General features: G+C 39.1%; 1 protein-coding gene across 1 annotated transcript in view; it reads right to left on the bottom strand.

The window, feature by feature from the left end:
* Positions 1–14,297, bottom strand: part of CSMD1 (CUB and Sushi multiple domains 1) — a 1,157,732-nt gene that overhangs the window by 141,104 nt on the left and 1,002,331 nt on the right. Inside the window, exon 38 of the mRNA XM_088136832.1 lies at positions 3,295–3,413. Coding sequence (XP_087992958.1) covers positions 3,295–3,413 — 119 coding nt within the window. The remainder of the gene's footprint in view (positions 1–3,294; positions 3,414–14,297) is intronic.

Consider the following 14,297-nt stretch of genomic DNA (forward strand, 5'->3'; position numbering starts at 1 on the left):
TGAAGAGATAACTTTGTTCCTTATTATTAAACATTTGTATCCAAGTCCCTATTTTGTTTTCAAATGAAGTGTTACTTAATATAGAAACACTATCGACCTGTAGGTTGAACTTATGCTTCCATATAAAACTCCTGAATAGGATGGAATATCAAATCAAATCAAACTTTTACTATAGCCTTTGGGCAAGAAAGCACAACAGTAAAATACATAGACCTGCAATTATTAATAACACTTTAAAAATGCAATAAAATGATGTAAAATACATTATTATAGCAACTGTAGCACAAATAGCAGTGCCAATTCCCAAAAATTGTGCTAAACTTCAACCATAGGTAGGACAGATACAACAAATGATAGCACAAAATCAGGCAACCTGGAAAGATACATCAGGGCCCTGGTCAGATAAAAGCAGTGACAGATGGACATTGTGTTCTATACCAGGATCATTCTTTAAAATGAGATACATATATACCTTCCTTGATTCCCTATAGAGAGGGAGCAATAAAGGAACATACGGCTTAGGGATTCTACAGAGCCACCTCCACATGGACCTAAGTCCTGATGAAAAGGGATGTTTTCATACTACCCCCACAGAACTGCAGAGGCTAGTGCATCCAACCTGGCCAAGGTGAAACTCCGAAATTTTAGTATTAGAATTGAAGAGAGATAAGATGATGGCCCATGCCCATTTGAGAAGAATCCATAAACTGTAGGGTTGGACACTAGGCATAAACGAGGCTTAGGATAGAATATATTAACAATTCTCTTTCTCATATGCTGTTCTACTCTGTAAACAGAATAGAATCAAAGCAGCTGTAATCTATACCCAAGTTGTTTACAATATAGGTAAACATGAGTATTCACAATCTGTTATGTGTGTAAATATCCATTCTCTTTCTCTGTGGATGCATTCTTATGATATACTGCAAAACAGCTGGAGGAACAGCCAGTGAAAACATAAGATATCCATCTTCTCAATAAATGAAAAAAATATTTCTCTATTTTCAGTTCTGTAAATCCAAAGATTACTTGTTTATATTTTGTGGCTTGCCTCAAACTCCCCCAAATCGTATTTTTTCTGAATAGACCAAAATTGTATCTATATCAACATCTACATCTACATCTAACTTAAGTGTAAAATTAAGAAAAATTAACAGATAAATGTTGGTTATTTTTGGTATTAAGAGTCACTGTTTCCTACTATCACCCTGTTCTGCAGGTGTGTCTTTCGAAAATAAAAACCCCTATATTTATCTTTACAGCTTTTTCAGACCTGGCACTTCCTCTCAGCTGAGCTGTATTATTTTTCACCTAAGGAATGGGTTAGTTGTTTTTATTCATACAGTACCAACTGCCAAAATCTGGTTTATTTATTTTACTCATTACAATGAATGCAAATTGGTTGCAAATTCCTCAGCATATGCTGATATACTTATTATATGTAATGACCAAAGAGAAAATGTTTATATTCTGTGATAGAGAAGTCAAGGTAACTGTGAAATATGCAGATGAACCTCAGAAGATGCAACTGAGCATGCATTCACATTTGTGGACCTTAAATTGTATTATTGCCAATAAATGTTTATCACTGTTGGAAGTGATTCATTAAGTTGGTTTAAACTCATTTTGGGCTACTGAGTTATAACTGCACTGTTATCATTTGCTTTGCAAGAGTATATTTTTGTGTTTGCATCTTTTTGAGCTGGATGTGACTGGCTACAGGGTTGCCCAGATGCATCTAGTTAAATCACTTGCTTTTAGATTATAAGAATATAAGTCAATGAAGGGTTCAACCTTGTGACCTTGCCGGCAGAAAGTTGAATTTTGCTCTGAGAATAAGAGATTGGAAAGATAGCAATAATGGTTGAATGTTCCAAATGCTTCAGTTTGCAGTCCTCACTGCATTCTACATCACTCTCCCATAATAGAGACTGCAAAAACAGTGTGATTAAATGATTATTTTTAATTTTTTTTAACAGTCAAATGAGGATATAAGTATTTGAGGAAGGCAAATCAGCTCTTCTTTATTTTTCAAGATGATAACTCATTAATGCAAACAAAATTATAGGATGCTCATACTGGTTTTGTGAATGAACATTTAGTGGACGAACAATAAAAAGCATTAAAATCTTAGTGCAATATGAATTAATAATCAAATACGAAGAACAGGAAAGAAACCTAGGAAGTTTAAATGAATGTGTATCTTTCAAATGCTCCTTGAAAAGAAATGAAACAGCGATATGCATATAGGTAAACAAGTATGAAAATAATTTTACTGCATAGTTCTACATCATGCATTATGCTGTAAAGCCAAACTGGGCCTTATTATCCAGGATATAAGAATTCATCTTCAGTTTCACATTTGGAGACAAATAATAGCCAAATGGTATGTATACATTTTGTGTGCAGAAAGGATCCAATTTAACCGCTGGCTTCACTTGGATTAAGGGATGCAAAGGCAAGGCACTACAGTCTAGTTGTCCTTTCCTGGTAAATCACAGCCATTTAGAGTAAGAGAATACTGTCACAGTTGAAGAAATAATCTTCACTGGTATGGTGTACCTTCAGATGATTTTTCATAGTATTTAATAAAAGGAGTGTAACTACACTGAAAATTGCTCACAACAATACAGAGGAATCTAACTAAATCCCACTAAAATTAATTCAGACTTGTCTCATTGATTTTAATTGGTTGAATCACCTGATAGAGAATTATTATTTCTTAATACTAGAAAATATGTCCCCTCCCCCTGCTATAATCATTCCTTTAAAGAAGTCATTTATACTCATGGAGTAAAAGAAGTATGTAATATTTTGAATGCATGTAGTTCTATTCAGCAGAGAAAAAAAAAGTATCGGAGAATAGAGAAGTATCTGTTACTAAATGGGTAACTTCTATATATCAAAGAAATCTGAATACAAATGCAAAATATAAGTTTTCATTGAAGAAAAATATCAACAGAGTATATTACAATACCGATTTCTACTAGGGCTATCAGATCTGATAGACCACTAGATAAAAGCAGAAAGAACTGCCAACTAATGGTCATTTAGATGTTTGCATCCCAGATCTGGTAGCCGAAATTTATATCCAGGGTTGTAAAACACAAGAAAGAAAGAAAGAAAGAAAGAAAGAAAGAAAGAAAGAAAGAAAGAAAGAAAGAAAGAAAGAGAGAGAGAGAGAGAGAGAGAGAGAGAGAGAGAGATACAGAGATACAGAGATACAGAGATACAGAGATACAGAGATACAGAGATATAGATATTGATGTACCATTTTCAAAAGAATGCAGGTACCTGTAATGTGTATCCTGGCTCACACTGAAATGATAAAACATCATTCACCATGTATCGATCACCCATTTTAAATCCATTGCTAGGAATTACTGGTTCTGGGCAGGAAGCAAGGCCTACAGCTAAAATAAATCAAAGAAAAAATAGTACATTAAGATCACATTGCTTTGGTCTTGTTGCTTATTTCTTGATTACTGTAATTACTGTACAAAGTTTAAAACATAAAGTCCTCAACAAAGTGATTAACAACCTAAAATGAAAAGAAGATTCAAGAGGGAGAGGAAAAGGAAGCATAGGATTTTTAAAATTTTATTTGCAGCCATTAACTGTTGTTTTTTTTCAAACTGAAGCAACTGTGATGATGATAATGATGATGATGTAAAATAAGATTTAAAATATGATATAGTAAACCAATTCATCTTGGCCCCAAAATTAAAGGATTAGTTTTTATGCTTCAAATACACCATTGTTTGCATGCATGGGCAATTCTCTAAATACTAAAGAGTAGGTTCTCTGATGATGATTTATTTCAGAATGAACTGGGATTTAAAATGAAAAATAAATAGAGTTAAAGAAGACATAGGGCAGAACTAGGTGAGGAATTCTTTAGACCGCATGCTTTACATACCGTACTTCCTATTCACAACTTACGAATAGCAAGTACTGTTTTCAAGGGTAACATGCCTTCCTTGTATAGGAAATTGCTTACTGCATGCTCTTCACAGGTCAGCTCACTCTTTTGGCACAGGACATAAAACTCATTAATGTCAATACTGATAACTCTCCTGGTGATCTCATCCCAGTTCCAGCTTATTAAATACTTCTGCCATTCCAGGTCTGGCACTAGACATATATCTAGGTATGTCATTACAGTGACCTATAATATTTTCTTGGCATCATTGCCATCAATGACAAGAAAGCTCACAGAATTGTCATCTTGTTAATAGTTCTAAAAGTACATTAATATTCACTACATTTCACTTTCAGCTAATTAAAATAAAATTCCCTGGACACAATGTGATGAACTATTAAAAAACCCTGTGCTTTTTACTTTTCATATATACAATACAACATATACACACACTGGGACCCAATGCAACTTGCAGACCAAATACATCAAATGAAATGCCCATAACTGCTCAGGCTGCTGCATTTTGAACCAGCTGAAGCTTTGAGATACTCTTGAAGAACAGTCTTATATACAGCACATTAAACAGTCCAATCAGGTGGTGACCAGGGTATGAATGACCCTGAGTGGGGTCTCCCAAAGCAGAAATGCGTGTAACTAGCACACAACACATAGCTGTGCAAAAGCTCTCCTAGCGACAGCAGCTATCCCCACATTGCACACAGTTTCTGTCAGGGGTAGTGCAACCCCATTGAGAATGAGAGTTGGAAAGTCCCCAGAACCTGGGATCCTAAAACCTAAAGCTATTCAGTCTTGCTAGGGTTTTGCTGAAGCCTGTTGTTCCCCATCCAGACTCCCAGAGCCTTCAGACATTGAGATAGGACCTCCATGGTATCATTCAGGTAGCCTGCGGTGGAAATGAAAAGCTGGGTATTGTCACCATACAGGTCCCAATTAATGTCCCTAATTGGGACTGGCAACTCCACCACTAAGCGAAGCAGTCACTAAGTTGGAAACTCTGAGAGCTCCCTGGAGCTGGTCTAGAAAGATACTATGACCAGTGGTATCAAAGACTACTGAAGGGTCAGTAAAAGCAAAGACAGACACACCATCTCCATCCTGTGGAAGTCAATTAGAAGTGCAGTCAACGCCAACTCAGTCCCATACCCAGATCTGAATCCTTACTGGAAAGACTGGGTCCAGCAATGGGCTCCTGAGGTGGGGATGGACCACTTAAGAACCAGTGGAACCATCCCCTCTTTCAAGGAAGAATTTGCCACTGGGAAAACACAACCACATATCACCACCTGGAATGCCTTAGCCAATCAGGAGGGACATTGATCTAAAACAGAGGTAGCTGAGCTAACAGTTACAAAAACCTGTCCACTTCCTTAGGACCAATAAGGTCAAACTCTTCCCATATAATGTGATCCAGACTGAGCCCCAGTCACCTCCACAGGAATTGCTGCAAGGTCAAAATCTAACCCAGAAGAAATCCAAGTGTATTTATCCATCATATGCTGAGCATATTCCTTACAGCAACCTTGTAGACAAAGCTGTGAACCTCCACCTCCCAGGAGGGTTTGGGTTAACCAAGATAGGGCCATCAGATGGCTATCAGCAGATGCAATAAGGGCAGAAAATTATTATTATTATTAGCCACCACTGGGCGGTGTACAAAACTAGAAAAACATAGAAACAGAAAAAAATATTAAACCAAACAGACAGCCCAGACTATTAACAATCTAATAGACAGCAAAATCAACGAAACAAAACACAGACTCCTGAACAAATAATAAACATCAACCCCAGGCCTGGGACCAAAGCCAGGTTTTCAAAGCTTCCAGGGACCCCAGGAGAGAGGGTGCCATCCTTATCTCTGGGGGGATGCTATTCCAGAGAGTGGAGGCCCCAACAGAGAAGGCACGCTTCCTAGGTCCCACAAGATGGCAATGTTTAACGGAGGGGACCTGGAGTGCACCCACTCTGCTGGAACGTACTGGGTGGGCAGAAACAGTTGGAAGCAAGTGGTCTCTCAGATATTCAGGCCCTATGCCACAGAGGGCTTTATGGGTAATAACCAGCACCTTGAATTGCTCCCAGAAGCTAACGTGCAGCCAATGCAGCTTGTGTAGCAGTGGTGACACATGGGCACACCAAGAGGTGCCTGTTACCGCTCCTGCTGCTGGACTTTCAGCCTGCTGTAGTTTCCAGGCGGTCCTGAAGAGCAGCTCCATGTAGAGAACATTGCTGCTGTTTTGCAAATATGGATGTTTTGCCACCCTTATTGCCATGAGGTAGGCCCTAATAGCAGCTCTAACCCACGCTCGGTGGGCTTCACTCTGTACCACCTTCTAGTGGCATTCCAGGCATCTCTTCACCTGCTTCATTTCCCTCAACTCCTCTGTAAACCAAGGGGAGAGGAGACGTTGTATGGGTGCAATTCAGTCCAAAGTCCCAACTGCCTTCTCATTCTAGGCAGCCACCTGGGCTTCAGTCATACTGTGTGGCAGACCATCAGAACCACCCCAAGTTCCCTCTTGAACCCAATTTGAATGGATCCAGCCTCCCTGCGGTGAAGGGCAGTGCCAGAGAACCAGAGGGCCCCCAGAGAGTGACCAGAGGTGGAAATAGAACTCTCAGATCATGTTGCCACTGCCAACATAAAAACCAGAAAATAAATGTAAATGTAAATATACATATAAATATATATGAAAGCCAGTTTGACCTTGGTCCAGTCACTCACTCTCAGCCCTGGGAAGGAGGCAAGGGGAAACCACTTCTGAAAAAACCTTGCCAAAAAAATGGCAGGTACTAGTCCAGGCAGTTGCCAGGAGTCTACACTGATTCAAACACACAAATACACACACATACATGTATATGTACAGACACACACACACACACACACACTATACAGACACACATACACAATATTATAGAGCCACCTCCTCTACATGGATAATGTCAAGCTGTATGCTAAGAGTGAACAAGATATTGAGTTGATGATCCACCTGACATGGATCTACAGTGAGGACATTGGGATATCATTCACACTAGAGAAGTGTGGCCAGATGGTAGTAACGAGAGGGAAGGTAGTTAAGACTGATGGGGTGGAACTACCAGCAGGTCACATAGCAGATGTAGAGACCTGCTACAAGTACCTTGGTAACCCACAGTCACATGGGAACCACAATGAGGAGGCAAGGAAGACAGCAACATCCAAGTACCACCAAAGGATAAGACAGGTCCTGAATAACCAGCTCAATGGGAAGAACAAGATCCATGCCATCAACACGTACACCCTGCCAGTCATCAGATACCCTGCCGATATAGTGAGCTGGCCAAAGGAGGACACAGAGGTTGTCAGTGTGAAGACCCAGAAGCTCCTCACAATGTACAGAGGTTTCCACCCCAAGTCCAACATCCAGAGACTATACACCAGCTGGAAAGAGGGTGGGTGGGGTCTGGTAAGTGTCAAAGCCACTGTCCTGGATGAAACCCAGAGCTGGATGCTCTGGGTTTCATCCAGGAGTACACCAGTAAGATAGTACCCAAAGATGAGCTGTTGAGGGAATGACTGAGGGAGCAGCAGACATGGGAGGAAGTTCAAGCAGAGGAAGTGCCATGGCAGGACAAGTACCTGACAGATAGCTGAGGTGGCTGACAATGGGAAATCTTACCAGTGGCTGGAAAGGGCTGGACTAAAAGACAGCACTGAGGCACTGATCATAGCAGCACAAGAAGAAACACTAAGCACCAGATCCATAGAAGCAAAGGTCTACCACAATAGACCAGGACCCAAGGTATAGACTGTACAGAGAGGCCTCAGAGACAGTGCAACAGATAGTGGCAGGGTGAAGGTGCAGGTAGGATCAGCATACACTGAACAGCACAACCATGTAGCCAGCATTATGTATAGGAACATCTGCATTGTATAGGCTAGACCCTCCCAAGTCCAGATGGAAGATTCCACAGAAGATCATGGAGAATAACAGGGCTACGATCCTGTGGGACTTCCAGTTCCAGATTGACAGGCAGGTACTGGGCAATCAACCAGACAGTGTGGTAGTAGACAAGGAGTAGAAGACAGGTAGAAGACCCAAGATTGAGGAAGACCCATACTACCCATAGGGGTAAGAGGGGATGGATGGATGGATGGATGGATGGATGGATGGATGGATGGATGGATGGATAGATATGATATATATTCATATAAATTTTATGTATTTATACAATGACAGTTATATGTTTATAAAATCTTTATTATCTCATATTTTTTTCTCATTCTCAACAGAATTTGAGAATAACTTTAATTTCCTCCTTGTAGAATTTCTTGCTTTTTTGACTCATGTATTTAATTAATACTTCTAATAATCTAAATGGGCTTTTTCATAGCTAATGATTCCTTGTAGCATGGAAAATAACCTCATTATTTGGTTGACATCTTGCATTAAATAATAGGTGTCTATCAAATCTAACCATAAAAATAGCACCACCATTGCAATCAGTCACATAAAATGAATGAATGAATGAATGAATTAATGAATGAATGATACACACACACAAACACCCATACATGTACATATACATATATACACATACATATATACATACATTATATAAATTAGTGATTTTTTTATCCTGTAAACTGTTAGGAATTAAGAGTTGAAGCAATACTATCTATGGATGTGAGACCAGATTCACATCACACTGTATTAAGAATATATTTCTACCATTGCTAGGGTGATGCATATTCTAGACTGTGTTGAGGAAATGGTAAACAATGTATAGTCTTCACTACATCTCCCAGCATTCATCACTATTGACCATCTTGATTGTGTCAGATTTGAAAGGCAACATATTTTACATCAATTTATCTAAGCCACAAATCTCCACTGGCAACACAGATATTTTATCTCTCTAATCAATACTAGGACAGGATAAAATCATTTACTCTGCTACTTTTCAGATAAAGTTTCCAAATGTATTTCCACCTTTAGAAATAGAAAAGGGAAAAGAAAAAAGATTCTTGACTATGGGTTAAGCAGGACTATTGTTTTTTGAACTTTACAACAGACAGTATCTGTGCCATATCAAACAGTGCAGACTTTTAGGGTAGATCCACGTTTTCTGCTTGGCCCCAACTACCAATACAGGTTAATCACTGCTTCCTGAGTGCAAGAACAGATGATGTTGTCCTCCTCCCATTCATACTCCATTGCACAATTCATCCCATACTCATGTTTTCCAGCTTCAATTCTAAACTGGTGTGTGTGTGTGTGTGTGTGTGTGTGTTAAACTGAGTAATCTTAAGCCCTTCAGAGCAGATGGTCTCCAATTGTTAGCTATGTTTTAATAGCAGCCTGGGTCCAAGTGCCTGGCATGAACCTTCACCTCCAGCAACTGGTCAGCCATTTTTTCCTGGAGTGCACTGGTAGTTACATTCTCTTTTTGCCCAGGCAGAGTGAAGCATTCTCACCTTGTTTTCCCTTCCCTTGCCATAGTACTGCAAAGCTTCTTTTCCCTTTGTTTCAGGTTTTTAAAACATTTTTTAAGTTCCAATGTAGGAACATTGTTACTTCATTTTTATGAAGCTGAATTCTCAATTCTTCCTTGCTACAGTTTCCAAGGACCTACAGAGGAACTTACAAACAAATAACCTGTTTCCATCAGAATTTTGATGATACCATAAAGAAACAAAGAAAAAAAGAGTCTGCATTAGTGTCAAAGGACATATGGAGAGGGGTAGGAAGGCATCCGTGTTTGTAAATTTTTGGAAAAGATCCAGAGACTAGCGAGGAGGGAACAATTCCTACAAGGAAAATGCAGGCACTGGTAGATCTATCCACACAGAAGCCAGCCAGTGAGACTTGCCTTCCCTGTGGGGGTGGGAAAGGCAAGAAGCAGGATAACAACTAATCAGATCTTATAGTTGATGTAGTCTGGACTGAGTAGCCAGGGCCCGCATGGGAGAGAAGCAGCCTTTGTTGAAGTACAGGTGGTCCTTGCTTAACAACCACTCATTCAGCGACCATTCAAAGTTACAATGGTGCTGAATGAGTGGTACTTACGACTGGTCCTTGAAGTTGGTACTTACGACTGGCCATTGCACCATCATCACCTTCACTGGTGGCTTCTGGCAAGCAAAGTCAATGGGGAAGCTAGCAGGAGGTTGCAAATGGGGATCGTGTGATGTTGCGCTTAACACTGTGGGATTCATTTAATGATGACAACCAGAAGTGCCAGAACTTCTGTCACTAAGCAGCGTGGCCACATGACAGCGTGCTTTATGACAGCATTACTTAGTGATGGAAATTCTAGTCCCAATTACCATCATTAACTAAGGACTACCTGTATGGAACTGTCCTTTATTAAAGCAGGAGGCAGGCACATCTTTCCTCTTCTGAACAGATGAGAGCAAGCCTAACTCAGTGAAGAGTAACTATTTGCCTCTGTTTACTATGACCAACACTTTTGGTTGTTGAAGAAAATCCTCTAAATCACAGCTCCTTGAGACCTAAAACTTTAAAGTATGAGCTAGTCACATTTTCAAAGACCTGAGTGGCAGATGGCACATCTGGGGAATCTTTTTTCATCTTCTATCTCTCTGCATATCTGTTGGTGCATTTGGGGCAAAGACTCTGAGATGTTATAGAGATTGTGTCTAGTGACATGGTGATATCACTGAGATTTTTTTTTCTTTAGATTTTAGAAGGCTTAAAGGGGAAAAATGGAGTCCCATTGCATCTTTTATTTATCGCCTGTCCATCCCTCCCCTCCCCTCCCTTGGTCCCCAGCAGATAAAAATCTCACCATCCAAAAGCAAGAACTTTGCTGCTAAATGTTAGCAGCAAGCTGTTCTGGGAGCTGTAAAATGGAGACCGGCTGAAAATGATCTTCCACCCCAGACTTAAATACCCGTAAAATGAGCTCCATGATGAGCCAGGAATTGTACCAATACATAGACACTCTTTAACTCCTTTTCTCATAACATCCTTATGAGGCTTTAGTGAGCTTTCATCAATCAAGACCACATGGTTTTCCAACAGAGGCTAGGCTATGATAGCTTTTGAATCTGGTCTGAACATAGTATGAAATTTACAGTCCAGAGATAAGTCTGTCAGAAAAAAGGGAGGGAAACTGACCTTTTGATTAGGAACAAAAACAAAAAAGAGTCAATATTGTAAAAGGTAATCAGGAAAAAACTAATTTCGCTTTCTTTCTTGCCTGATTTTATAGGGTAAATATGTACATAGATATCCATTCCTAATCATGATGACATCAAAATGAAGAAACTTGGCTCATGACATCATGACTTAAGCTCCACCCTTTCGTGTCACAGCATACATCATTTGCCTCACCAAGGATGCCTATGAAGCAACGGAGCAATGTGAATGGAAGTTTTTTGTAGAAACTGTTTATTAATTTTTTCTTCCTTATACATTTTTGTTTCTTTTGTTAACTGTTAATTTTAACTTTTTTTATAATAAAAAGGTTAAAATGAAAAAAAGAAAGCATACATTTAATTAATACATGAATTTATACAGTATAAATTAATCCTTTTGTTTAGGATCTCTTTTCCAATACAGATCTGTCATCTTCAATGAAATACAGCTATACTCTTTCAAATTTTGGGAGACAAATTAAATCAAGTTGAAAAAAAAAAGCCTCTCTGAAGACATGATTCAAATTTGCAGTAATCTTTACTATCATATTACTGTAACCAATTATCCTATTCTAGTTAAATGGATCACATGTTGCACTAGTTATTAATTTCTCCTTAGATTGAGGAAAAGCATTCTGTATCCCTGTGCCTGACCAGTAAAATAAACATATTCAATCAATTATGCAATCCTTGTATAAGGCAGATACAGTCATGTGAAAAAGAAAGTATACCCTGTTTGAGTTCTATGGTTTTATGTATCAGGACATAATAAAAATCATCCTTAGCAGTTCTCAAAAGTAAGTAAATAGAACCTCAGATGAACAACAACACATGACATATTACACCATGTCATCATTTATTTTTCAAAAAGAAAGCTAAAATGGAGAAACCATGTGTAAAAAACTAAATACACCCTTACTGCTCCCATAGGTATGAAGAGGCTAAGTAGCAGCCAGGTGCTGCTAATCAAATGCCCTTGATCAATTATCATCAGCAAGTGTGACTACCTCTATAAAAGCCAAAGTTTTAGTTTTGGTCTTGAGTGTTGAGGTGTGTGTTAACACAATGCCAAAGAGTGAAGACATCAGCAATGATCTTAGAGAAGCAATTGTTGCTGCCCATCAATCTGGGAAGGATTATAAGGCCATTTCCAAACAATTTAAAGTCCATCATTCTACAGTGAGGAAGATTATTCACAAGTGGAAAACATTCAAGACAGTTGCCAATCTTCCCAGGAGTGGATGTCCCAGCAAATTCACTTCAAGGTAGACTGTGCAATGCTCAGAGAAACTGCAAAAAATCCAAGAGTTACATCTTAGACTTTACAGGCCTCAGTTAGCATGTGAAATGCTAAAGTTCATGACAGTACAATTAGAAAAAGACTGAACAAGTAGGGTTTGTTTGGAAGGGTTGCCAGGAGAAAGCCTCTTCTCTCTAAAAAGGACATGGCAGCATGGGTTAGCTTTGCAAAGTTGCATCTGAACAAATCACAAGACTTCTGGAACACTGTCCTTTGGACAGATGAGACCAATGTGGAGATGTTTGGCCATAATGCACAGTGCCACGTTTGGTGAAAACCAAACACAGCATATCAGGACAAACATCTCAAACCAACCGTCAAGCACGGTGATGGAGGGGTGATGATTTGGGCTTGTTTTGCAGCCACAGGACCTGGGCACCTTGCAGTCATTGAGTTGACCATGAACTCCTCTGTATACCAAAGGATTCTAGAGTCGAATATGAGGCCATCTGTCCGACAGCTAAAGCTTGGCCAACATTGAGTCATGCAAAAGGACAATGATCCCAAGCACACCAGCAAATCTACAACAGAATGGCTGAAAAAGAAAAGAATCAAGGTGTTGCAATGGCCCAGTCAAAGTCCAGACCTCAACCCAATTGAAATGCTGTGGTGGGACCTCAAGAGAGCTGTGCATAAACAAATACCTGCAAACCTCAATGAACTGAAGCAATGTTGTAAAGAAGAGTGGGCCAAAATTCCTCCACAACAATGTGAGAGATTGATAAATTCATACAGAAAACATTACTTCAAATTATTGCTGCTAAAGGTGGTTCTACAAGCTATTGAATCATAAGTTGTACTTAGTTTTTCACACATGGCTTCTCATTTTGGCTTTCTTTTTGTAAAATAAATGACGACATGGTGTAATATGTCATGTGTTGTTGTTCATCTGAGGTTGTATTTACCTACTTCTGAGAACTGCTAAGGACCAGATTATTTTTATTATGTCCAGATATGTAAAACCACAGAACTCAAAGAGAGTGTACTTTCTTTTTCCCACGACTGTACATAGGTAGTGAAACAATTATGACTAAACTGATGGAGGGATCCAATCAATTCAAAAAAGGTCATCCAGGTGACTGGGTACAAGAACACTCTAAGCACCAATCATTTATAATATTATTTCAGAGTCCTTCAGACCAGTTTCCCTCCATTTTAATCTGCAGATTATGTTCAAAACAAAGTGTATTAACATCTGTCAAAGGAACTGGATGCTATTGTATATTCCAGGCCACTTTCTATGTAGCCAGCTGCCTGATTGTATTATTATCCTACACCAACACTGTAAACATTTTGTTTATACATAGTGATACTAAAAGGCTATTAAGTTTTTTTTCTGGAAAATGTTTGTTTTTATGCATTCAGAAAAAGATGGAGAGTTTGTCAGAAATAGACAGCTGTCTAACACCCTATTGCTAAATATTTCCATTGGATGTGAGTGCTACTGATTGTAGCAGGATTCATCATAAAGGACTATGTTCTAGGATCAGAACTGTAAAATTATAGATGACTTCAGTATCAAGATTATTTAAGTCTTGTTCTCACACAGTATCACCTAGCCATACTATGCTCACAGACTACTAATACTCCATGCTCTCACACACTCACAAAACGTTCCCATTGGTGGAAAAACAAAACAGAAAATGTTTGCTAATTCCCCAGAAGCCTACAACTTCTTGCTTCACAAAATATTTTTTTCTGAAGGTTGAGGGACAGTGTGGGGAGTGACATGGACAGTAAGTCAAGGACAATTGGTAAAACTGCCTCTTCCTCTCTTCTTCCAGCAGATATCTCTACTGAACTAAAGTTTCAATAGAAGAGAATATGTGTAGCTCAGGGTTGAACTGTGGAGTCCTTGGGGTTCTCTGAGTTTGGCTGTTTTCTTGCAAATGTTTTGTTACCTGGCTAGGTAA

Source organism: Python bivittatus, unplaced genomic scaffold (genome assembly GCF_059951505.1).
Source record: "Python bivittatus isolate LINGU-HERP-01145 unplaced genomic scaffold, Pbiv_v1 ctg000020_np1212, whole genome shotgun sequence".
Taxonomy (NCBI): Eukaryota; Metazoa; Chordata; class Lepidosauria; order Squamata; family Pythonidae; genus Python; species Python bivittatus.